At 38.3% G+C, this 24,984-nt stretch overlaps 1 protein-coding gene across 1 annotated transcript in view; it reads right to left on the minus strand.

The window, feature by feature from the left end:
- LOC104494295 (adenylate cyclase type 2-like) overlaps positions 1 to 24,984 on the minus strand; it is a gene marked incomplete at its 3' end in the record, with an annotated part of 102,181 nt that overhangs the window by 46,289 nt on the left and 30,908 nt on the right. The window contains exon 4 of the mRNA XM_010137105.1: positions 4,879 to 5,028. Coding sequence (XP_010135407.1) covers positions 4,879 to 5,028 — 150 coding nt within the window. The remainder of the gene's footprint in view (positions 1 to 4,878; positions 5,029 to 24,984) is intronic.

Raw genomic sequence — 24,984 nt, forward strand, 5'->3', positions numbered from 1 at the left:
TCTGTTGCTTTTGTTTTGTCTTCTATTTCTTTCTCTCCTTCCAAAGAAACCAGATGTAACTTAGAGCTGTAAACAACTGGGAAGCTATTGTTCGAAAGATGAAGGACTCTTGCAAAATCCTGGCGCAATCACCTTGAAAGGGGCCTAAGGAACCACTGAGACAGATAAGGTCTGGATGAAACTCGTATCATAGTCTGGTGCAATGTCCAAAGGAACAGAGCATGCGCAGTAGGAGCAGGGTGAAAAGTTAAGAGGAGTTACTTTATCCCTGCGACCACCAGAGAAGACCACCAGGGTGCAGTGCGCTTGCGTGAGGAGGCGGAGATGAACATTTGTTTGCTAAGTGGGAATAGTCATACATATGTATAGGCGTGTGATGTGATCTCATGAATATGTAAACTCTATGATCGTAAAAAGCAATGCTGGCAACTGATCAGGGTGTGCACTATCTTTGGAAAGGCGCCAAGCCTTGTTGTGCACCCAGCGCTGAATAAAGTATACCTACTTCACAACTGTAAAGCTTGTGGAGTTCTGGTTTTCCACAAGTCAGTATCATGCCATAAGAAAAGTAAAATTAATTAGTGATGGTTACTTGCCATTAGAAAAAAACTGCTGTTACAGCTAAATCAAGTAAAAATAAAGGTCCAGGGAGGTAAAAGAAATTTAAGACAGCCTTAACCCTGAAGCCTTGCAAACTCATTAAAAAGCACATGGCAATGGCAGTACTGTATTGCAGGGCGACGTGGTTACAGAAGACTGAGAACAATACCAGAGAAAAATGGGACATATTAGAATATTTTCTGCGTAACCATTTTAGTTGTATTTATGCTTTTCTGTGTTTATTAGATAGTGTGCACTGTGATTTACTGTAACTGAAACACTACTAAACAGCATTTACTGAACTTACAAGTTCACATTTTATATGTTAGTTCAAAATAGTGTATTTCACGTTTCTGTTCTTTACTAACAGCCTCAAGACTCAGAAATGTATGAGGCTTCTCTCTTTCAGATTAATTTTAAAACAATTTTGAAATATTTCAGTTCCTGTAATGAATGGTATTGCTTCACCATGTTTCAGTGAAAAAAATTAAAATCCCACTCAATGATTTGAAACCTCATTCATTTTCTTCTGCTACCTGAGTGTTGTTTCTAAAACTGTCATTACACTGACTCCTTTTCAAAGGCAGCATTTTAGAGAACCCACTGAACACCAACACCTAACAAACACCTCCCTGCGATGTAAGAATTTCTCAGTGTATATTCCTATGTCTCATGAAGCAAAGCACCAGAAGAGAGAGAGAACAGCAATTATCTTAACTGCTTGTCAGCATTAAGATCTTGCACTGAGTCATTACCCCCACAAACTGTCAGCCAGGCTGTATCAATGAGACAAATAACATTAGGAGAGGCTATTTTAAATACATATACTGAAACAAGGCTGCAAATTAACAGACACTAGAATAGTTTCACTTTGCTTTTTTATATACACTGAAAAGATAGAAAAGCTGCGTGAGAACCAGTGCAGTGGGCACTGAAAATAGTGCCTCTTACTACAGCAGTTTGAAAGTCACCCTCACAACTAAGTACACTAATGGAAATAAAATCCAGAGTGTCCATTGATACCAAACGCAGCCTTACGAAACCACAGTTCATAAAGGTGTGGTTCATATACACATAAATATCTACACATCTAAACCTGCTGGCAAACACACATTCTATAGTGCAAACCCAAGCCAAGCCGAGGTACGACTCTTATGCAGTAAATCACATAAAATTTAAAGGCCCTGGGGGCACTGACTGGTCTTACCAGCCCTGACCAGCCTTACTGAGACTCCACTCACGGCTCAAGAGCCCCATTTCAGCTCAGCCCCTGCCTGAGCTGGGTTGAAGGAGTTGGCTGTGGACCCTGTTGATCCTGGCTCTTAGACTGACTTCCCAGCTTCACCTCGGACCTGCCTTGCAATTGCTACACCTGACCACGAGCTGTGGATTGAATTCCTGGCTTGGCCTTAGACCTGCCTTATCACCACAAACTTGGCTGGTGTTCTGGAGTTTTCCTTCACCCTAGCTGCCAGCAACCAGGTTTGCCCAGCTCACCTATGGCTTTCCATCCCTTTGGAGCAGCCAGCTGTTGCTGTGCTCCATCAGAAAGACACAGTGGCACAGGTACAACGTATCTAACTTGTACCTCAGTATATGTACACAGACTCCTGTTTCACCAGATACTGATGTGCACCGTTCTCACTTGAAAACAATGAATGTGGTGTTTCTCTTGAGTTCTTTGGCATAACTGTTGAATGATAATTCAATATACTTATCTATTGATACAATCAAAATAGTATTCTCAAAAAGGCTATTCAAAGACACACAAAACCCAACCCAACTGAAAAACAACAGTTGGCTACATTTGTATAAGCCTACTCTCAAACAAAATAAAAGGAACAATTTGGAACATAATTCATACATCCTTCAAAAACAATTATAAAAGAGATGATGTCCATGATCTAGAAAAATTTACAAATTTGATCTGGAGCCCTAAGCATTTAAAAGCACATCCTACGCTCAGCACTTGCATAAAAAGTAGATTGTGTTAATTCTCACTCTAGTAAATTAAATTTTTCTTGTTAAAGAGAAGTAGAATCAAGGGTCATGCTACAAACTTGCAAAGGCTAATAAAGACTTTGATGAAGCTCAACATTTTTTAAAATGCACCTGCTAGTGTTTCAATGTATCCTAGTCCTCTAAAAGCAGTCAGCAATATGACTGATTAGTGGTTCATCAGAGGTCAAAAAGTTCATTAACATTCATAGAACACTTCCATTTAATGAGACCTCAATCCACCCGTTATTAATCCAGACCTGCAATACACTAATTAGAGCTGTGCAGATGTCTTTATTTCTCTCTCTCTCTATATATATATTTATTTCTATCAAAACAGAAATACAACAACACACACGTGTATATATATATGTACAGGAAAATATGTACAACGTTCTTCATTGTTCTAAAACAACAATCCAATTTATCAATGAAAGATGGCTGTTGCTGCTCTCCATCTTGCTGGGCTCCAGAATATTAGAAACATAACTCCTACAAACTACAAAGAGGAAGCATCTGGCACAGAATTCCACACATTTTTGCTTCTCTCAACTGTCAGATTCCACTGGAATCTGTCACAATTCCGAATTGTCAGGAAACTGAAACTATTTACTTAGGTATTTCCATAGAAATTACTCATGTTCAGCAAATAACAAATATTCGCTAGCCTGGTGTCTGTTCTAACTAATGCCTTCCACAAGCAGCATCCTTACCCATTTGACTTCACCTACTGACAGTGTCCAGAAACACACCCTCCCCCTTCTTGCAGATACACTAATGCATTTCCTATGCCTATAGGAAAAATCAACCAATAGTAGAAACCAGAGCCCTGACAACTGTGCTCAGGCAGCTCAGCGTTCAGGTCTTTCCTGAATAAGGAAGACCTTGATGTCCTTTTTGGTTATGGTCTGAATATATCTTTTTGGCAGCTGAGGCCTAAGCACAGGAAACAGAGTTAACCATCTTCTATGAAGCCACCATGAGTCTAGAAGCCATCACATCAGGCCCACATCACTGGAGACTGCCCAGTCTGGTACTGCTTCCAGATACCTGGCGTTGGTTGCTCTGCACTCACAAGCTGTCTCACTGGAAAGAATATGGAGATACTCTCACCCATATTTTCAACAGATAGTAAAACGTGCATTTTATCAGTTATAAAGCCTACTCATTCACTGCACGCAACTCGTGGAGGCAGAGATGGAACCTTCTAAATGACTGCTCTTACGCAATGTCTCCTGCAATAGTACCTTATGCAGATTTTGCATCTAATCGTTAAAGCCTGCCTTTACTCTAAAATGTTCTCCTTAAGACTAACTTAAATGTTTTGCAGCCACTTCAGCCAATATGTAACTCAAGTGCCCAGGAGAATAAAGCCACCCCTCTGAACACACGTGACCTGTTAAGAGTTCTGGCAGGGACTCTCCATTTGTTTTTTCTGAAAAAAAATTGATGATGGATCTTGAAAACCTTCATTTAAAATAACTAAAGGTATTTCTGAGACAGATGTGACAGTTAAGGGCAGCGGGGACATGTGAGGCACATCTGCGCTTTTTGCAACAACAGAAATGGGTCAGTGAAGGCTCTATTCTCTGACCCTTAACAGTTCTTAGAAGTTTGAGTCTGGTGACCTTCAAAGCAAAATATACCTATCTTCTTTACTACTTGATGAACTAATTTGTATTTCAAATTCTCTTAAATGAAGCACCTATCTGTCAGGATGATAGGCACTGTAAAGAACAGTGCAAAGAGAAAAAGAACTATATAAAGCGATCAGAGAGGTCTTTTATTCAGCTGCTACAATAAATGACAGATAGTATCATTATGCAATTCCCCTAGCTCCTCTTAACATACCTGACCCCTAGAAGTATATCACATGATTCATCAGTATTATAGTTTTAAATATTTTTCAGAAACAGTGCAGTAATATCTTCAGTGCCGTGATTTTGCCGTATTGGTCTTGAGCATGAAGAACCGAAGATTCCCGAAGTGCATAGCAAAGGAGACGGTATGCAAACAGAATCTCTATAGCATTTTCAACTTTATCATAAATTACTATCACAGAACAGATGAAAGAAAACAGGTATTTGACAACAAAAATAATTATAATACCATCTTATATTCCGATGGAAATTGTGCCCAACCTTGTTCAAAAGACCTTGCATATTTCGTTAAGTAACTTCAAATAATTCGTTAAGTCTTCTTGCATTAGCAAACTGACTTACTGAATAGGGGGATAGTGTGAAAACAGCAAAATAGACCCAGGCACGGGTGTGACTTTACCTGTTGCCTCTTCTCAAATTCTAACTTGATACGGGATTTGATGCAGTTGCACGTGTCCTGATAGGTCTGCTGCAGTGCAAGTTCCATGAGGTGTTTGTGGTATGCTCCTGCCAAGTTTCCGCAGATAAAAATGATAACGTTTGCTAATATCTAGGATGTTAAAAAAAAAAAGGCATCAGGGAATTTATATAAATAAATTAACAGAATATAATTCTAACCTGCAATGAAAGACTGCTGCAGTTATGTATTTTGCTTTTGTTTCCTTTCTAGCAAAGGTTCATCTTTCAAAAAGCCTTCACAATTAGTGGCAAAATCCCAAGCAATAATAGCATTTTAATTAAGGTTAAAATAAGAATTGTAATGAACAACATTTGCCAACTCAATGAGAGGTACATTTTCTGAAAAAGAAATTCAGCTCATGTTCTACATCCACTACTGCGTATTAATTAGGTGGGATCGTGATCTACTGACGTAAAACAATAGCTATGGCTCCTAATAACAACATCAGAAGCCATGTTATTGCCACACCCTTTTGGCAAGACATTTTCTTTTGGATTGTCATACGATCAAGCAGTGAAAAGTTTCTTCTACATCAACAGCTTGCCCTGCAGTTTCCCTCATTCCGACCCACTACTATCTCTCTGGCAGCTATAAATATTAACCTTGGTGACGGTGAGCAATGCTTAAGTAATGAGATCTAACATCCCTCTGCTAGAATATACTTTCACTACTATCAAAAAACTGCATTTGCCTAAAACACAAAACTTAATCTGTAACATTCAGGGTCAAACTTACAGCATCAGATGATCGGTGTACACCTGAACATGAGAAATAAGATTGCTTAAAGAATCAGGTTTTATTTAGTAATTTTCTAGGACATTTCAGAGAGTAAAGAGAGGCGAATGGCATGGATTAGTGCACAAAGATCCTGTCTGACAGATTACATTGCAGAGGTAGATGTTTCAAGCGGCAATCATTGCTGGTTTTTGAAATTAAATTATGAAATGAGAAAAAATGCCTGAAAATAAAGATTATTTGGCACAGAAAATTCTCAGATATGCAGTGGAAAGGTTTAATAACAAAATGGACATTGAATCGAACTGAAATCAACAGTGTGCTGTCATAATCTCTGTGAGGATATTGTTGCTGAAAAGCCGCACACAAACTTACTAAATGTACTGTCCAGCTTCATAAATTTACAGACTGTTTAAAGCAAAACTTCAGGAATAGAAGCAAAATACCAACAACAATACTGTGATGGGTAGATGGAGGAGTAAATCATGAGTATCGTCTTCACAGACATAGAAAAGCAGATTACAGTTTCATGATTGATCCAGCTGAAGTGAGAAAATAGATGGAAACAAATGACTGACACACGAGGAAGTTAATTAACCAGGCTTTTCAGATTCTCAATGGGGTAGTTCAGCCCACATGAAGCTCCGCACTGGCTTTCAGTACCTGAATTGGGCAGTTCAAAGACAACTCAGATATCTCAGCCATTGCCTTACTTAGTGTAGATATAACATTAAGTGTTGAAGTGAATACGCAGACAGAAACTGTGTTCAAAACATCATTATTCTTTTGGCTAACATGAAGTTTATTCAGAAATATGTCACTAGGGTATTAACCTAGAAAAAAATTTCCAAGAAATAGATGAATTTGTTTCTAATTCAGATCAACAAATATTTTGCCTGTACAGACTGGTTTGAGTGACTATTTCTGTACTACTACTACTACTACTGAAGGGTTATTGAGTAAAATACCTATCGTCAATAGACTGTTCAATGGGAAAAGCAATTAACAGTATTAAAAAAATAAACAACATATATTTATTGCTGAGTATATCTTCTCCCAAGTATTGCATTTTCTTCTGAACCATGGACCAGTTTCAACGCAGGAGCTGGAAACAAGATCCATCCCAGGTTTCCTCTTCAGTCTCCCAGAAGGAATAGGTTCAAAGCTTTCCTCAGTTCAAAAAAGTTAACTAAGCTTCCTGCTGCCTAAGCAATTACTCTATTCAGTATGCAATTGTAAAAAAAGTTCCTCCTGTTCAGGCACCTGCTCTGAGAAGATCCCAGGCTGTGAATTCTACTGTACCAAAGCACTGAGAATGAAATCCTGAGTCAAATCAGCCTTCTACTTTGCCATTTCTCTAGGCTAGGACTCTGAAGCTCTTCCTCTTTTCATCTTATTTTTAACTCACCCCTGCCTCCTCTCTCCCCCCCACAGATGAGTGTTGGATAGTAAGAGAAAATGGGGTGGATCATCTGGTAACCGGAAACTGTGTATTTGCAGTTTTGATCAGTGAGAGTTTTGATCAACTGTGCAGACAAAAGCCAAGAATCTCTATAAGGGAATTAAGGGGCAGCTGAATAGACTACACAACGCAGTTAGGGCTTCTGCCAAGGACAAGCCTGAGCTGTGGAAAAGGGTGTAACTAGTGATTGTAACTCAACAACAGAAAAAGACCAAGGTGACCTCAAAAAGGGTGTTGCATGAACCTAGTTCATCTCCTTTACAAACAGATGCTGCATGGAATTAAAAAACACCAACACTAGACATAAACTCTAGTAAGCTCCCACTCATTTCACCGTAAGGAATCACTGAGTCACGCACCAGAAGTTCTAATCTCTCTGTACAGTCATTAGATAGGTAAGTCTATGCTCTGGGCCATCTCCGCTCTATAAATAGGTGAAGTGTACACTATGGTGAAGTTTCTGCTTAATCAATGAATATATTCAATGTCTGCAGAAGATGATCTAAATATGAGTCAGAAATTAATGCAAGGAACACCAAGACACCACTGGGGAGTTTCTCTAGGTACTTCAAGTACCACCTTGTACCTCTAGCCACTTACCATGCCTGATCTCTCTTCCTCCTCTTTTGACCTACAGAAAACTGTGTGCACTTCCAGACAATGGAGCATTTTCTAAATTGTACTTTTACATTCAAGCACATGCATTTTTCAGTATCAGTGGATATAATAATCTGATGTCTAGTGCTTAACTATGAAAATAGACTGTATTTAAAAGCAAATGAAGATAAGAAGCTATGACTAATTTCTCAAGAGAGTACCGAAGTTCAGAGTTGCTCAAAAAGATGTACTGTACTACACAGAAGTTAAACTCATGAAAGCTGCCTGCAAAGGTGTATGTGTACAAGGAATTACTATGTTATATAAAAATAAAATAATTATAACATAGGGATTCTGAACTGAAGCATAAATCATTTGTTAAATAGCTTAGTAACTGCTGTTCAAATACCGAAAATAAAAATCAGAGTTCTCTACAGAGTTTCCCTATGTGGGAAAGGCTCCAGTTTATGAGTTATTTTGTCACATTTGTTTCTTCTTAAATACCGTACAGCTCATTCCTGCAATTCTTGTATGAACAGAATTTCTACCAAAAAAGAACCCTCAACACAAACAATTAGTAATGTGTTCAATAGTTAGATTACACTTTTTTCTGGATAAGAAAGCTGATGAAATGGAAGCTGAGGAGTGGGCAAGAAAAGCTGTAATTTATAACGTCTGCATGGAAATGAATGGAAGAGAAAAGAACTCTTGTGTTACTGCCAAGGTGCAAATTCTTTAGCTCTTGAAAAGATTAATCATCTCTCCCCCCATTTCATCTTTCTTTTGAAGGTTTGTCGTGTGACTAGCCAAGCTAGGAAAGGAGTCTATACTCCACTGGAACCTTTAGAGTTTTAGACTCAGACAACTAATTCAGCTAGAAAGAGCAACACTGGGAAGAAACTGCTGATAGTAAACTGAGCTGACGGGAAAAGTTCATGAATTAAAGTTATTTGCATACACAACACGACAGTTGAAGGACAGACATATTACGGATAACCACAGACTTGCTCCCCCAGGAATTAAAAGCAAAAATCAGTTTCTTGACTGCAACATTATATTTAATAGTCTGAAAGGTAGAAGGTATTTAAATCCTTAAATACTCATGAAGGCTACAATAAGAACAGACTACAGATGAAGCGAAGAAACAGGAAGCTCCAGTATCCTCAGATGCTTTGTCTATATCAAGGAGAATCTCAAATGTTTTTCAAAAGTGAAGTACAAAAACAAATGGCAATTTTGCAAGAAACAACCCATTAAAAAAAAAAAAAAGGAAAAAAAAAAACCCAAACCAGAAGATTTCTCAAAATAACTGAGAATCAACAAAAAAAGATGAGTTCGAATTACTCATTATTCCAAACATCAGCAAACTGCTTCACATTTTCAGTGCTAAAATAAAGTTGGTACAAAGTCCCTTTCTGGAAAGGTAACTGATGTCATTTTACAAGCCAGGGAGTTGTGACGCCATCCTTTAAGTTGGATGTGTAATTCTGGTAGCTTTTGCAATCACAGCATTGTGGACACCAGCAGGTTATTTCTTTTCTGTAACATCTATGTTATTTGATGTAATTTTCTTTTTATCATCATTACAGATTGAAGTTTCCCAGAGCTCCAGGCTGTTCTGTGGAATTACTGGATTTATTTTATTCAGCTCTGTGCACGCACAGAGCCTATCTATATGCCAGTGTAGATGAAAACAGATCATAAACAGTAAGCTCTTGAATCAAAACCAGGAAAAACACACTAGAAACAAGAATCATAGTTATGGTCTCTCTAGATCACTTCTGTGTAATACACATAATCAATATAATTGACTCTAATTGATGACTTCATATTTTGAATCTAAAATATTTTTTTTGCCAGAGGGAAACCCATACTATCTTCATTCAGAAGGAACCAGCCAGCCACTGCGTTTCCCTGCCTGCCTGCCGAGAGCTTTTTCTGTTTACATGCTCCTCTGGGTTAATTTTACTTCTTTACTACTGGAATGGCTCAAACACTTTGAAAATACAATAAATTGAAAGAAACAAATATTCAAACCTATTCAGGTATGTGCTTAGGTAAAACTAACAGCATCTTTGAGTTTGGCTTGAACTTTGGAAGCAGAACCTGCAAACTGATACTCTCATCCACCATAAAAACTAAAATGTTATCCCAAAAAGACTGAGATTAATTTTTAGGTCCTGGATCTGATATAGCAATGAGTACTTGCGTTCTAGTAAAAAAACAAAACAAAACAAAACAACCCCCTCCCAACATTTAATACTATGAAATGTAAGCAGCTTACTTCTCAGAAAAATTGTATGGGGTAATACATCAAACTTTGATACAGTACAGAAACAGCCCCATGTCTGATTTTTGGGATATCCTCTGTCTTTTCCAAGACACTAATCTGATTCACTCATAAAAAAAAAAAAACAGACCGAAATCTGTAATATAAATACATTTACTTACAGGAGCAGCAATACCCTGTCAAGTTAAATGTGTAACAGTAGGTTTCTCTTTACTTTCCCCCAGGAGGAGAATTGCTAGGCTATCTCTTCTGTCTACCAGTCTTCATGAAGTTTATTTCATATTATTATCTACCAGCTCTCTTGAAATCCCTTCATATATTATATATCTGTAAACACCTCCCCTTCTGGCAAGTTTTACAGAAATCAGTATGTTCAAAAGCTACCAGAAGGCAGGACAACCAGATAAATGAATATTCCTCAAGTATATGTTCTGCTTGTTTGATGACTATGACAAACTTCTATCAAGTTAATTTTCATAATTTGGCAGGCTGTGCTAGGAAACAGTGGTCTTTGACTATGCGATTCGCTAAAGAATGATATGGAGCAGCAGAGGGAATAACAATAGCTGTGCGTAACCAAGGAAAGTGATGACCTACAGAATCAGATTAAACTGATTCCAGAATGTCCTCAGAGCCAAAGTTTTTAATGATGACGCTCATATGTGTTTGTAATGGGATTTTTTTAAGACATTTTGAACCATATTGAGATCTCCAATCAGCATTTGTGTTAATTCTTAATTGAAAGGCATCTAATAGGAAAATTTACTCTCAGGAAGCCTTAAAATTCAGTTTTCCAGTGTTAGGCAAATGCTATCAAGAGTCACCAAGTGGGAACAAAGAAAGTACTTGATTCGGTTTACATTCAAGAAGGAATACAGTAATAAGACCTCTTGTGCTGCTGCTGCCAACTCATTCCATCATTACATTTTCTGTCCTTCATGTCTCAAAGCTGCCAAGGTATCATTAGTCAGGTCAGGCTTTATATTCCAAAGTCTTAGTGTGAAGCACACTGGATACCTTGAACCATTTTTTTCTAAATCACATGGTTTGTGGGGATACATTCTGACTGACACCTCAGAAGTTAGTACAGTGTCTCACATTCATTTCAGTATTAGTGACAACCCCTATATAGCAGCATGTGGTCCTACATTTCAGACACCCAAAACACTACACAGCATTATTAGGAATAGCTTATTGCTCTTAAACTAGGAGAAAGCAATGATTAAATAAATTGAGGTACTTGTCCAGGGAAGAGACATTTTCCATGCTTCCACACTTCTATTCTTTAAGTCTAAGTATTAGAACCTACCGTTCACTCCTACCTTCTGGTCCTTGCCTTTCTTTTTATCCATACACAGGACTTCCCTCCCAGCTACTCAGTTCACTGAAAACACTTTAGCAAAGGACTCTTTCAAAGGCATTTTGGATATCCAAGTAGAGCTATCAATTAAATCAGCCTCTCCCACGTGTTTGTTGATGCCTTCAGACATCTTTAAGACATTTTTAAGGAAAGTCTTTCCTTCTTTCAAAATAGAAGGTGTTTATCCTATTCTCTATTCTTACAGCTTTAGTTTTTGACTCACAAAGACATAGGGTTTACAGACCTACAGTTTTCCCTGACCCTTTGTAGAACCCTTTTTTTTAAGTTTGTTTTCACATCTGCTACTTTATGGTCTTTAGGAGCCAAGGTGTATTTCAGACTAAGCTATATACAACTTCCTTGCCACATCCCTCTGAGAAGGACTGTAATGTGGTAATTTCTTCTGCTGCTTCTTCACCAAAGAGGGATACAGAAATTGTTTCTCTGCGATGGCCTTGTCCTCCTTGAATATTTTGATAACCTGGATGTCAAAAGGCCTTACAGACTCTCTGGAAGCCCATTTGTTAGTCAACAGCTGAAAGAAGGATTGAGCGTGCAAGGAAGAGATTAGTTTGGTTCACTGCCATGGCTCTGGATGGTATCTAATTAAATACTTTCAGATGTATGTTCTTCAAACTCCTATGTGACCTGCATAACTGCATACAAAGGCATTTTGCAACACTTTAGAAAACATTTGCACAGATGAAATCTTTTCACTTTGTCTGATTAACTTCAGTGGAGCAAACAGATCTTTCAAATTGCTGATAAAGCATGCCAGATCACTGCTAATTAGCAGAATGACTTTTTCTAGCAGTAAAAATTGCAACTACAACAAGCACAAGACACAAAGTGAATTGAGATAGCCCCATAAGCTTTTTTAGTTAGACTACTGTGCCTCTAAAGCAAATGTTATTTTAACTGAATCACATTTAAAACTGCTTATGGTTATGTAATACTTAAAGTAAAAAATTTCATTTCCATCTTAGCATTTTCTGACAGATTTTGAAATATCTTTATTGCTCATATTGTAATTTACTCTTTCCTGGGTTCAAAATACTCTTCAGAGTTGTAGGGCTGAACCTACAAATTCTGTGCACCATTCAAGAAGTAGGTTTTAGGCTGTGAATGCATGGAGAGAAAATAAAATTCTGTCAGTGAACATGATAAAGTCTTCCCTTCCAAATAAAGTATTTGAAAAATCAAATGGGTTTAATACTGTGAACATGAAGACAAACAGAAGTCCACTAACCCAGCAATAATACCATTTCCATGATAACCTTGTCTATTATTACCCACAGCTCTGCCTTATTAGCAGATTCTGCATTTAACACATTTCTGGCAGACTGGTTTACAGTTTGTATACTACATTGCTATGTCTTTTCGAAAAGATAACCTGTGAGTCTATTATTGAAATAGATCGTGATGCTTTGCAAAAACTGACAGGCCTTCCTACATATAAGAAGAAGTCACCAGTAACATGAAGAATATTCCAACTTCCAGATGACTGTAGTGATATTCTTGTTATATTTATTAATTTCTGATTTCACTCCCAAATTTCACTGAAACAGTATCAGAATGCTACGGATAAAGCAGAACTAGTCACAGGAAAATGCAATCTCTACAAATTTTAATGTACAGATAGCAACAAAGAAAAAAAGAAACAACTTCCTTTCTCTAATGCTTTTCATCTCCCGGCTGTATACATAAAAGATGGTTGTTTGGAACACAGAATGTTCTGAGCTCATGAAAAAATTACATCATAGATCTCTTAAGCAGCAATACGAACAATGTAGAAATTACTTTTGACTTGTAGGTTTTTTTACTATATGGAATAACTACAGTTTTTATTCTCCATGAAAAAAATAATCTACTACAAAAAAAAATTTCCTACTTAAAAACTACCAGTTTCAAAACCCAAAAGTTTTACTTGCTAATACAAGTTATCTTTTACAGCAAAGTCTCACCCTGCAACCTATCTTTTAATGATACAGCCTGCCATTAGAAAGATTTGACAATACATCATGAAGATATAAAGTAATACTACTCTAAAAAAAGACACAGAGCAGTATCTCTCACACACCATACCTTCTCAAACAGAGGATGGTACTGGAGCATTCACATGTTGCAAAACATTGTGCTATCTTGGGGAAGCAGCTGGCAGCACCGAATACAATGGCAGGTTTAGTTTGCTTTTCAGTTATGTAAGTCAATCTTTTAGACGGTTTCCCAAATTTGTAAATCCACATCCACATTAAGTTAATTTTTCCTTCACTATTCTTCCTCATTTAATACTTATCTTTTATGAATTTAAGTGTATGAACATTAGCCATGCTCGCCACTGGGGCTGGAGAACAGTCTCTGCTTTGTTTTACTTACCAATTACACATAACCATATGAGTTTCTCAGCTCTCTACAATGGGCACTCATTATCTCTACTTCGAATATACCAATCTGAGCAGCAAACTCTATCTCATTATTCACCACCTGCTGCAGCAAAAGGTTTTCAATCTACTCTCCCCTTCGAGGAGGTGACAAAAATCACAGCTAGTAACCAGGAACTATCCAACGCTTCTAAAAGAGCACACAAACTCTCCTTCCCATTCCTGTTGCTTGTCAGACATTTCTACAAGCCGAAGAACACCACAGGCTACCCTAAGCTCTTCCATCTCTCCCAGATTCATCCCAGCATGAGTTTATTGCTCTGCACAGAACTTCTCTCCACGTAGCTTTCTAAGACAGCCTGGACACAAACGCAGCTTAGATATCCATGCACAGAGTGGAAGAACTTAGCATTAGGGTACTGGACTCAGGAAGCTGGTACAGTGACTAATTCAGTGCATTATGTGTTGCCTAATCCTAACAAAAACTGACATGTTTTCTCCCTTTTCTCCCACACATAAATCTGATTAAGATACTCCAAGATTGCTTCAAGTCTCCAAACAATAGGCTTTATGGCAAATAGCTATGGACACTGTAACAGAAGACTTCAAAATGACCGGGCAGGATTTTTGAGTTAAACTCCTGTCTCTGAACAGTCAGTTCGATGGGCAACACCAGTAGGTCTGGCTTTTGCAAGAGCATGAAGACAGGTCTGGTCCCTGCCATCAGGACACCTTGAAGCAAAAACATGAGAAAGAGTATGATCAGCAGGTCACAGGAGAGTTCTTTAAACGCTGGCCCCAAGCCAGCGTGAGGGGAGCCTCATGTAAGGGTCACGCAATAGAACAGGTAGAAGACATTCAACACTTCATTGCTTGAAATGCCAGAAGAGGAACAATGGCAGAAGAGTAATGGCTTAAAGCACCAGAAGAGGACTGCAATGAGTAAAGAACTTTGCTTTCTCTAGTCAAGGCTGAAAATCTCCTAATTTGGGGTTTGTTAGTGCTCCTTAATTCAGTCACTTTGTTTAGACATTTTAATCGGTTGCTCTGGGGTTTCTTTCATTTGCTGTTTTGTATACATTCAAAATTGTGGCTTTCTTTTGTCATCCTCCATGTTCTTCCTGTTCCTCCATCTCCACTTGTCCATTTCTGTAGTAGAAGAAAGATAACTGGGTTTGCAGTGTGCAGATAGCGTAGATAGCGTCTGCAGAAGTAACACAACAGCAGACAGTGAGTTGCTTCAAAGTGGTCCTTCACAAGGCAGTCTTCAGTAAAAGCAAGCAGCAGCAAGTGTAATGGCTATGAGAGACAGCCAGCTGTGCAGCACTGAAAAAAGTTTGAGAGGCTGAATCAGTTCTGGAATCCTGAATCAGAGCTGACAGAGGCACAAGTTGTGCATGACTCAACCATCTTGAGCAAAGCAAATGTAGACCCAGATGCAGAGTAAAGTATCAATGAACAGAAAAGGAATTCACGCTTGATAGAAAATAATTTTTTTTTTTGCTCTTGTTCTCTTCCTACTCTGAAAGAACCTTAATCAAAACTACTTCACAGGCTGACAAAGAAAACAGTTACTATGTGCTTTGTATGTCTTTTTGGTTTTTTGGTGTTTTGTGGAGCTGCCAACATGGCCTGTGTGGCTGAGGGCAGATGTATCCACACTGCAGTTACAAATGTGTACAGATATTTCTATAGTTAGCACTGTGCTGAAATACTTATCACCTGCCAAATAACAGAAAAACGTTTGCAGAAAACACTCTAAGGCAGTGCACGCTAACTGTGAAAGCACTGCTACAGAGATCCAGAGATTATTTCCTGGGAAAAGTACTTCTTCCTCCAACAAAATCTCAGCAGTCTTTCTTTCATCCCATTCTGGTTTGGGAAGCTACAACCTCTCCGATAATATGAAAACGTATTTTAGTGTCTGACTTCATCCTAAAGAGAGAAGGTAATAAAATTGAGGCATGTTCTTTGTTAGCAAGAGTTTGCCACGGGAAAGGAATTCCATTAGTTCTGAAATTGGAGCAGCATTCTGAGCCAATGTACCTACACCACCACCACAAAAATCAGCAATGTATATCAGGGATGAATGTGATTCTCTTTTGCTAACAAAACGGTGTTCTTTTCCAAAAATAATCTGCCACATCAAAGATTGTGTTTTGATTTATATTGTCTCCACATTTGCATATCACACAATCCAGATCAATAGATTTTTCTTTGTCTCTTTAAAATCAGAATGCCTGGAGATAGTCTCAAATGCAGAAGATCCAGCACACTATTTTCTCATTAGGTTGTTAAAGACCTCGATAGAGCTCCAGTTGAAGGTCAAATTCAAGGACTTGATATCACTACAAGGCCACTCTCAGTTATCTTTGAAAGCTCATGGTGATCAGGGGAGGTTCTTGAGATCTAGAAGAAAGCAAAGGTCACTCCTATCTTCAAGGAAGATAACTTCACCTTGATCCCTGGGCAGGTGATAGTACAAATCCTTACAGAAGCCATTTCCAATCCTATGAAGGACAAGAAGGTGACTGGGATTAGCCAGCATAGAGTTATGAAGGGGAAATCATGCCTGAACAACCTGACAGCTTTATGTGACAGAATGACTGGCTTTGTGGATAATGAGAGGTTGATGAATATGCCAAGGCTTTGAGCACAAACATAAACTCTAACAGTCCTTACCAGTCTCATCCAGGGCTTCCACCTACATCCACAGGCCCAGGAGCTCTGTTTGAGCATAACCTAGGGCCGTCAGCTCCTGCCTGAGCATGTGTTGGAGGAATGTTGGTCTCCAGTTAAGCTATGCCTGACTACAGTCACCCTTGGTTCTGGACTTCAACCTGTGGAATGACTTGATCTCAGACATGCTTTGTCACTGTGGATGTATCCAGCAATTGCTGGACATGATTCTGACCTATGGACTTACTTTCTGGCTTGACCTTGCACCAGTCATCTCACCATGATGTTGCCTTATGATCTTGACTCTTGGTTGAACCTGGTTACTGTCTCTGGGCTTGCCTTCCTCAGGTGCTGTGGGACTGGGATCTGGGCAGTGAGGCCCTGGCCTTGTTGCCTTGTCACTTATCTATTCCCCTTTAAAGAGCTCAGGCTTTCCTGAGCCCTAAGCTGAGCAACACAGAGCTTTTGAAGAAAGTCACCAGCCAGCATGACAAGGACAAATGATTTTGACTATCTGAAAGAAAAAAAATTGCATGATCTTTGAATTATAATTTTCAGAGAGTTGCAGCTGCTTCTTGTACCATTTTATACTAAGCCTCAGACACAGCATTGTGCTGGCAATATAACCAGTTCACACATTACTCTAAAAAGAAATACAATTCAATTCACTCCATTTTCATTAAAAGAATATGATTCACCTAAGAATTTCCATTCACTGCCTTCACAATTTTCAAGCAATTTCATTGGATTCAGTACTGAAAACACAATTCTGCTTCATAAACAAACAGTGACAGGGAAGAGTGAATTTGTGAGATATGTTTCTATTTGCTACACATTAAAATAGAATACCAAGTCAGGAGTAGAATATAATGTGAACAGTAGCTATTCCCTTCCTAGAGTGTGTATATATCGGAAGAAATATTCTGGCCAATTAACAAACCAAGTTTCATCCATGTTCTAAGCAAGAATCTTGTATTTACTCAATAAAAGTGCATTGAAGCATTAAGGGGTTTTAAAAACCTTTTTCCCCATTTACTGCAATATACATATATTGTATGCACGTACTGTAATATGCATATTATACATGCTCTGATGAATAACAAGTTATAGCTGTACATCAACGAGTACAATAAATTATTCTACTGTATTAAAATATGCACATAAATACTAACTTCAGCATACTTAACCAAAATACAGATTTCATTACATATCCATATGTTGCTAAAAATCCCAAGGTTTATAAACTGTCACATGAAGTACTATTAAGTATAAGCTCATCTACTAAACTGGACAGATGATATAAGGTTGGGAACTTCGGCAAACTGCAGTTTTGACTAACATCACTGTCAGTTACCAGGAAAGTTGACTTTTGAACCCTCAGACTTATTTCCCTAGGAAGGTCAAATTTCAAGATATGTTGAAACAATTTTTTTTTTAAAAAAGTGACATAAAATGACTAACACAGTCACTAAATCTTTCACTAATTTCTATGTAACTGCAGTTACTTACAATATATTTGCAAACAACAAATACAATGTTATTATATAAAAACTTATCTAGACATTAAAGATGCTACATTTATTTTGGGAAAACAAATAACCTACTTAAAATGGGAAAAGATAAAATTCTAAAACTACGAAACAATAATGTATTATCCAACCTTAAATACTTTTTAATGGCCACAATACTGCTGTGAAGAAACCCTGAAGTCCCAAGAAGCAGACCGCATATGAAGTACTCATTTATGAGCAATGGCTGTTTCATCTTCATCAAAATGTATTCCGCTTAAAAAGCATTATTTTATTTGTTTGGTAAAAGCTTAAATGAAACATCATTTGAGCAAACAAGCTGCGCTGCCATATATGAAAAGACAGAAACTATAAATTAGTTGCACAACCTGCAACTAATGAGCGTGACTGATAGCCAGGAGGTGCTGGTGTTACAAATTATACTGCATATCCTTTAAAGATGGATCTGTATGGCAAATTGCTAACCACAAAACTGCAAGACCAAACCCCAAAGTTTAAAGCCTTAGAAAATAAACTTCTTTGGCCAAGAACACAAAACTCAACAGTAAAGCAGTGGTCACTTATCACTGCCAGCACACCACAGTACTAAGTATCCAAGCAACCCTTCCCAAATTATATCACATGCTCCAGTGCAGGTAATTCTCAATCCTATTATGACTCGACTCCCCTCCCCTTCCCTTAATTCTCCTCTCAAGCGTCCTTTGGGATGCACAGAGAACATGCTGTTACCCCCTCTGCGACATAGCTGTAGCTGTACGCCATAGCCAGCCACTTCTGTTTTGAAGCAACGTAGTTTGAGGCGTACAAAACTCTTAGAGAAGAGTTACTCCAGGATCATGAGTATAGTTTAGCCTGAATCCCACCACTGCCATACTGGAAACTACCCAGGATTGGAAGTGCTTTATGTAGCTGATAGCAGTCAACCAAATACACCACTGTGTATAGCATGACTATACCTTGAGAATTACCCACAATAGTGGTCTATCCCTCTCAAAAGGGGCGGAACAAGAAGAAAAACGTGTGGAGAGAAGAGCCTTCAGGAATAACTTTCTGCTTGGAAAAAGAACAGTATTGTGAGAGCATTACGAAGACACACTCCCGGATGGACAGAACACAGTGTGCGCAGGGCTTCTTCACTGGTCTTACAGTAAAAGATCTAGAGGATGTCAATGTAGGACAGACAAAAAGTGCAGTTCCTTGGCATGTGACGGTGAAGAAGGTGAAGTCTGTATTAACCTCAAAACAACTGGAAAACTTACTGAAGAATGATTGACCAACTTTTATTAAATACAAAGATACTACCTCTCACCTAGGAACTGATGGGAGCTGGGGCAGTAGACTTGGAAATTATTATAATATTCGTACATTGTTGTTCCATATTTATTTTTCCCTAGCCACTCCACCACTATGCTGGAAACAGGGTAGCTAGACAGAGCTTTGCTCAGGCTTAGTAAGGCTGTTTTTCCTGGTCCTTATCTTCTCCCAACCAGTGTGGTTGGTAACCAGACTGCTCTCCAGATGGAGCAAGTTGTTTTGCAGTGAGCATGCAGTATATCGCCCAACTGCCTATAGGCTGATGGCACCTTAGACCAAAGAACTCTACCTACAGCCTCACACGCACATGTAAGTGCAGTAACAGGGAAGATACAATAATGTTCCATGCCAGGCCAATGGAAACGGACAGATCCAATATACCAGCCAATTTCTACAGGAGTACAGCTGGGCAAATGGCACTCTTTCAGGTTTGTGCCAGGCACTGCTCTCATAGCTGGATAGCAAAACTGTGCTGAGCCATCAGAGAAATTCAAAACCGCCTCTGTATTTTCACTCCTTTACCCACCAAAAGCTGCAATCTGACAGAATAGGTGCAGTGGTTCTGCACCATGTATGTTCTGAGAGTACCAAACTCAAATGCTACAAAGTTAAATGTTTTTTCCTTGGATGCTCAAAAGCATCTTTGACAGAGTAATGCAAAATGCTACAAAAGACTGCAAAACTACTTCTGACTTGTTTTCATTGTAATATTGAAAGCTCATAATCTTTAAAGGGTTTATCTCCAAAAAGTTTTTGGAGGTAAAAAATCCTAATTGTAGTCTTCTAAATGGAGGTAGAACTGAAGTAGCAAAACTGCATTTGAAGTATATGTAGACATCATGCAGTCACTTCTCCTATGCAGATGGCGACAATTTTGTGTTGCCTTCCCACTCTACAAAAATAAATATTTAGACTTTAGTAAGCTTGGAGTAAAATTCTCTTTACACACACTATCAAAGCGTACTGCTGCTAAATGAAGTACCTTTATGTTTTGCTTTCTTTACAGATAATCCAGGCATTCAATGGGTAAAAACAAGGGATGTCAGGTATGTTTTAAATGGAGCTACTATACTAGCTGGCTTCCAAGAGCAGTTTTAGCTGCAGATTACAGTCAGGGAAATGACACTGTCCAGTGTTCCTGAGGGGGACTCACCTCTTAAATATCAGGAAAGAAGGTGCCAAACATTAGTTTGTTCAGATTTTAAAAATCAGTAGTCAAACCTAGCTGAAAATGACTTAATTCGTTCCTTCACCCTTTACAAATGCTGTAAGTTTTACTAGCACCTTTTCAACATTTCTTGCTAGTGAACAACTGCAATGTGTTCAATAACTGATTAAACGAATGGAGCTTAAAACAAGATTAAAAAAACCCACCAAAAACAAATGCCACAATAATCAAAGAATAATCAAAGATCTTAGCAGGAATTCAACTCATAAGAGATAAAAACAGAGTTAGAACAGTTCATTAGTATATTTCATGACTATGCATTAAAAGCAAAATAAAATTGATTCCAAAAGCATCTCAAAAAAGATCTAGCTGGGTTTAATGAACTTTTATTATGCATTCTATTCTTTCATAAGTTCTTTGTTTGCTTGCCTGGAATTTTATATTGTAGTCAATATTAATCTCATATTCAAATGATCCTCTACCAGTCTTTCAACATTAACTTAATATTCAGTACAGAACTCATCACAAACAACATGCCTATAAGCCAGTTTGAAAATGCTCAATGGATAAATCCAAACAACCGCCAGTAATCAAGTCAAAGAAATATCAAAAAAATAATATTCCACTTCATAATCCAACATACTGTAATTTCATATGGTTAAAAACACATCTAAAAATAAACAAAATACAGCAGAGTAGTTGGAAGTCCTTTGAAAATTTATGCTATGGATGAAAGAAAAGATTACTCTCCTACCACAACTAGAAACTAGTGTCAAATAGATAATTAAGGACTGAAGTTTCAACAGGAATACAAAGATTAGTGCAACTAAATATACAGAACAAAGACCGTGAAAAAAATTACTGGAATTATTGAGAAATTATTTCACGGTAGAAGAAAATGTAAGAAATTTTAAAATATAGAAATTATTTCATTCATTATTATATTAGCTTCTATATTACTCACACTTGGGACAAACACTGAAAAAAAATCAACTGCCTTAAAGACTTAGAGTGAAAACATGGTGCTGACCCAGGTGGTTATAAAAACAACAAGACATGTTTAAGAAAATGCCTTAAAGCTAGAGACATGGCTATAAGATGAATCCTGTATTTAAGCATTTCCCAAAACACTTTGTGGCACATGAATCATATTCATGCTCTCCACATTTGATACTGTCACCTTGTTTTAATAGCTCGATATTTGAAATATCAAAGATATTATATGTCACCACCCATCAAACTACCTCTTTTCTCCAGAGGTTCTTATTTTTCAAAGAGAAGTAATGACTTTACATCCACGACAGGAAAAGCAGAACAAAGTCAGCAAACTGTAGAGCTGTCAACCATCTTGTTCTGCATCACGTGACAGGGTGTAGCAGTGCCCGCTAGGGGGACGGGAGCTGGAGAAGGTGGTGCCTAACAAGGACAGTGTCCTTTCCTCTGCTGTTCTTCCCTCTCCTCCAGCAGGTCCCAGATGCCATGCCAGAGTGGATCCCCAGGCAAGGAAGAAATTACAGGCTGCGCAAAACATCACGTAATACAGGTACTGCAGGGCAAACTACCCACAAAAGGGAGAGTAGGTGGCAAATTACTAAGTTTTATGTGCTACATTTTAGACAAGACATGTCTGCTATTGCTGTTAAAAATAAACAAACAAATTAAATACTCCAGATTCTTCTCCTATCTAGTGTGTTCATCATAGTTACAGGAACTTCTATCATATAACGGGAAATGCTTCCGTAACTGGGCAAATTTAAATCACATTTGAATAAAGATGTTTTGGAAACAAATTAGCTGCATGTCTTTTAGCTTGCCTATGCTGTGCTCAGTTGCCAGTTTTTTGAGGAACCACTGCAGCAGGGAACTATCAAAATAGTGTGACATTACCGGAAACACAGTGATTTGGTCTTTAATCAAGGTCAGCATGACCCAGGTCATAACCTTTTCCAGGACTTAATTCTGACGCACAACTCCATTCACAGGATAGAATCAAGTTAAGAGAAACAAATCAACCTGGATTTTTAAGCGTGGGTATACCAGCGTCACTGTGGATACAGAAAGGCTCTTTAGAATCTCCATGACAGACAAGCAGAAACAGATTTTGCTTTCCTGCTTTTTGTGCTACTTCAAAGGTTGCCAAAGGCAACCAGCATCAACACTTACTGCATAGGGCAGGGGGGGCAGAGACCCTTATGAAAATTGTCAGATGAGGAACATAATATTGACCTAAGCAATCCTCACAGGTAGCTGCCTAATACTGTATCTTACTCTTTTTTCCCCTGGTTATCAATTATTTCTGTGTAAGCCTCTATTCAGTGACCCAATAGCCTCTTGTGAGTGTCTACAGACCCAAAGGCCCACTCAACACCAAGACTCACTGATCACGTGCCCCACTCCAGCAGTACTAGCTCCTAAAACTTCAGAGTTCATTGCAAGGCAAGCAGGAAATCTGTACCTAACTCATGCGGAAATCAAAGCACTTTATAAAATATTCATAAGCAGCTTTTAGGCACACAAGTATCTTTGAAAATTTGGCCGCAGTTCATTTACATTGAAATAGCCTATTTGCACTGCAGTCACGTCTGGTATCGAGCAACTCAGGAGACTGTTTTATACCAACTCATCTTACTCTGTTTACTTCTGTCAATCATTTTTCCCTCCTTGAGTTTGTAGGCATCTCATGGAGCAGTCCCAACCATCTGGAGCCTTTGAGTTAGTCAGTAAAGCAACTACTCCTCTCAAAATTAATGCCACTGAGATGCAGCTCACATGACAGAAAAGCCCCAGCCTCTCACAGGTTTTCTAAGACCCACCACTGGCTGTACCAACTGTCCTGGGCTGCTTATCAATCCAGCCCTGGTTCAGAGACTACAAGACAGACTTCCCAGGGTGTTTTGTGTGGGAGCCCCTTTTTTTTCACAGCCATGGCAAAAGGTCTATAACTATTCTCTATTCATTATGGTGGTCTTGCAAAGTTACAGTAAGATGGCAGAGGTAGTCTGTGCAACCAGGTTTTATGGTATTTTAAACTAGAAGTTTGATAGCAAAGAAGGACAGTGGTCCACAGGAACTATTTTGGGCCCACGACAGGCCTAGATTCAGAGAGGGGAAGACACCGCAAGAGTGCGAATGAAAACTGATTCAGTTAAGCCGTACAAGGGTATAACCTCCAGCAGCAGATGATCCTCTCAGTTCCTTCTGTTTGTTGATTAGCAGACTTAGGACCCTAAGGCACTTTCTGGCCCTGGACAAGTAAGGGTTATAATAATTTCCACGTTCATATTGATGATACAATGCACCTCCTGTTCCAGATGCAAAGTAATTAAATTCCTCACAGTGCAGGAGACAGCAAACAAAATCACAATAAGGAAACACAATAAGTTATACTGAATTTTAGAAAACAAAGCAGGATGATTTTTTTATGTACCATATGAAAGATCTCAAAATAATACATGATAATGATATGCAATGCATCTGTTGAGAATAGACAAGAATACGGCCCAATACAAGGTGTAGTCTTCCACTCCAGATCTTTCCCCTTTGTAATAATCATCCTCAAAATAAAATTTTATAGCATGTTATAAACATTACATGGCATGTTCAATGTCAAGTTGTATGAAGGTAAATATTAAAATCAGCATTTAACCAATAAGGAAGTGTAAGAAACTGAGGAATATAGCAGAAAGATGATACTTCAGAGAAGTTCAAATACACTAACAAAACTTCAAGAGACAAGGCCAGAGACACAGATCAGCTCTTCTGAATCCCAAAACAAGGTACCATTGCACTTTGGCACTGATGAAGTGTTACCACTGCTATTTCTCTAGAAAACACTTAAGTTTAAAATATTTACGTAACTGAATACTGATTTATCTTTTTTTTTTTAATCCAGCTCAACAAACTTCCTAAAAAGCTGAAGAGAATTAACTTCTGTTGAATGTCTTTTACTTTGATTCTCCACAACACAGGGGAAAACAAAACCAGTCAAAACAACAGAACAAGCAAAGCTGGTGCCACAATAGAGCACAACACAGTATTAATCGTATTAGCTGTTCTCTTTCCAAAAGCTTCCTTATGTAAATGTAAGAGCGCACCAACTATTAAATATATCTGGGGTTTTAAAGAGAAATTATTATTTTTCCATCTACACTAGGGTTTAGCACTGTCCCTTACCTTTGCTATCTCCCTTGCTATAAAATGCTGCAAATGGCAGTAAATGAAAATTGAACATTAACACTCTCAGTCTATGTAGGAGGTATATACACAACTTGCTCGTTTAAGCCCATCCTCCCTCTCCAGATAGCCTGACTCTGAGGCAACATTTCACTCACCACGTGGTCTGTGGTTTAAGCCATGAGTAATGAAGCCTGATGGTCTGTTGCTTACCTCATGACAAAGCACATGAAGCTGATAAACACAACACACAGAAATACTTTTATATGTGGGTTCAGACTTCCAAAAAGGTCCTGTGATATCCAGATGTGCTAAATTGCATCTCGACTCACTGAACTAAAATGGAAGGTACTTACAC

This window comes from Buceros rhinoceros, unplaced genomic scaffold, assembly GCF_000710305.1.
Source record: "Buceros rhinoceros silvestris isolate BGI_N320 unplaced genomic scaffold, ASM71030v1 scaffold5295, whole genome shotgun sequence".
In the NCBI taxonomy this organism is placed as follows: Eukaryota; Metazoa; Chordata; class Aves; order Bucerotiformes; family Bucerotidae; genus Buceros; species Buceros rhinoceros.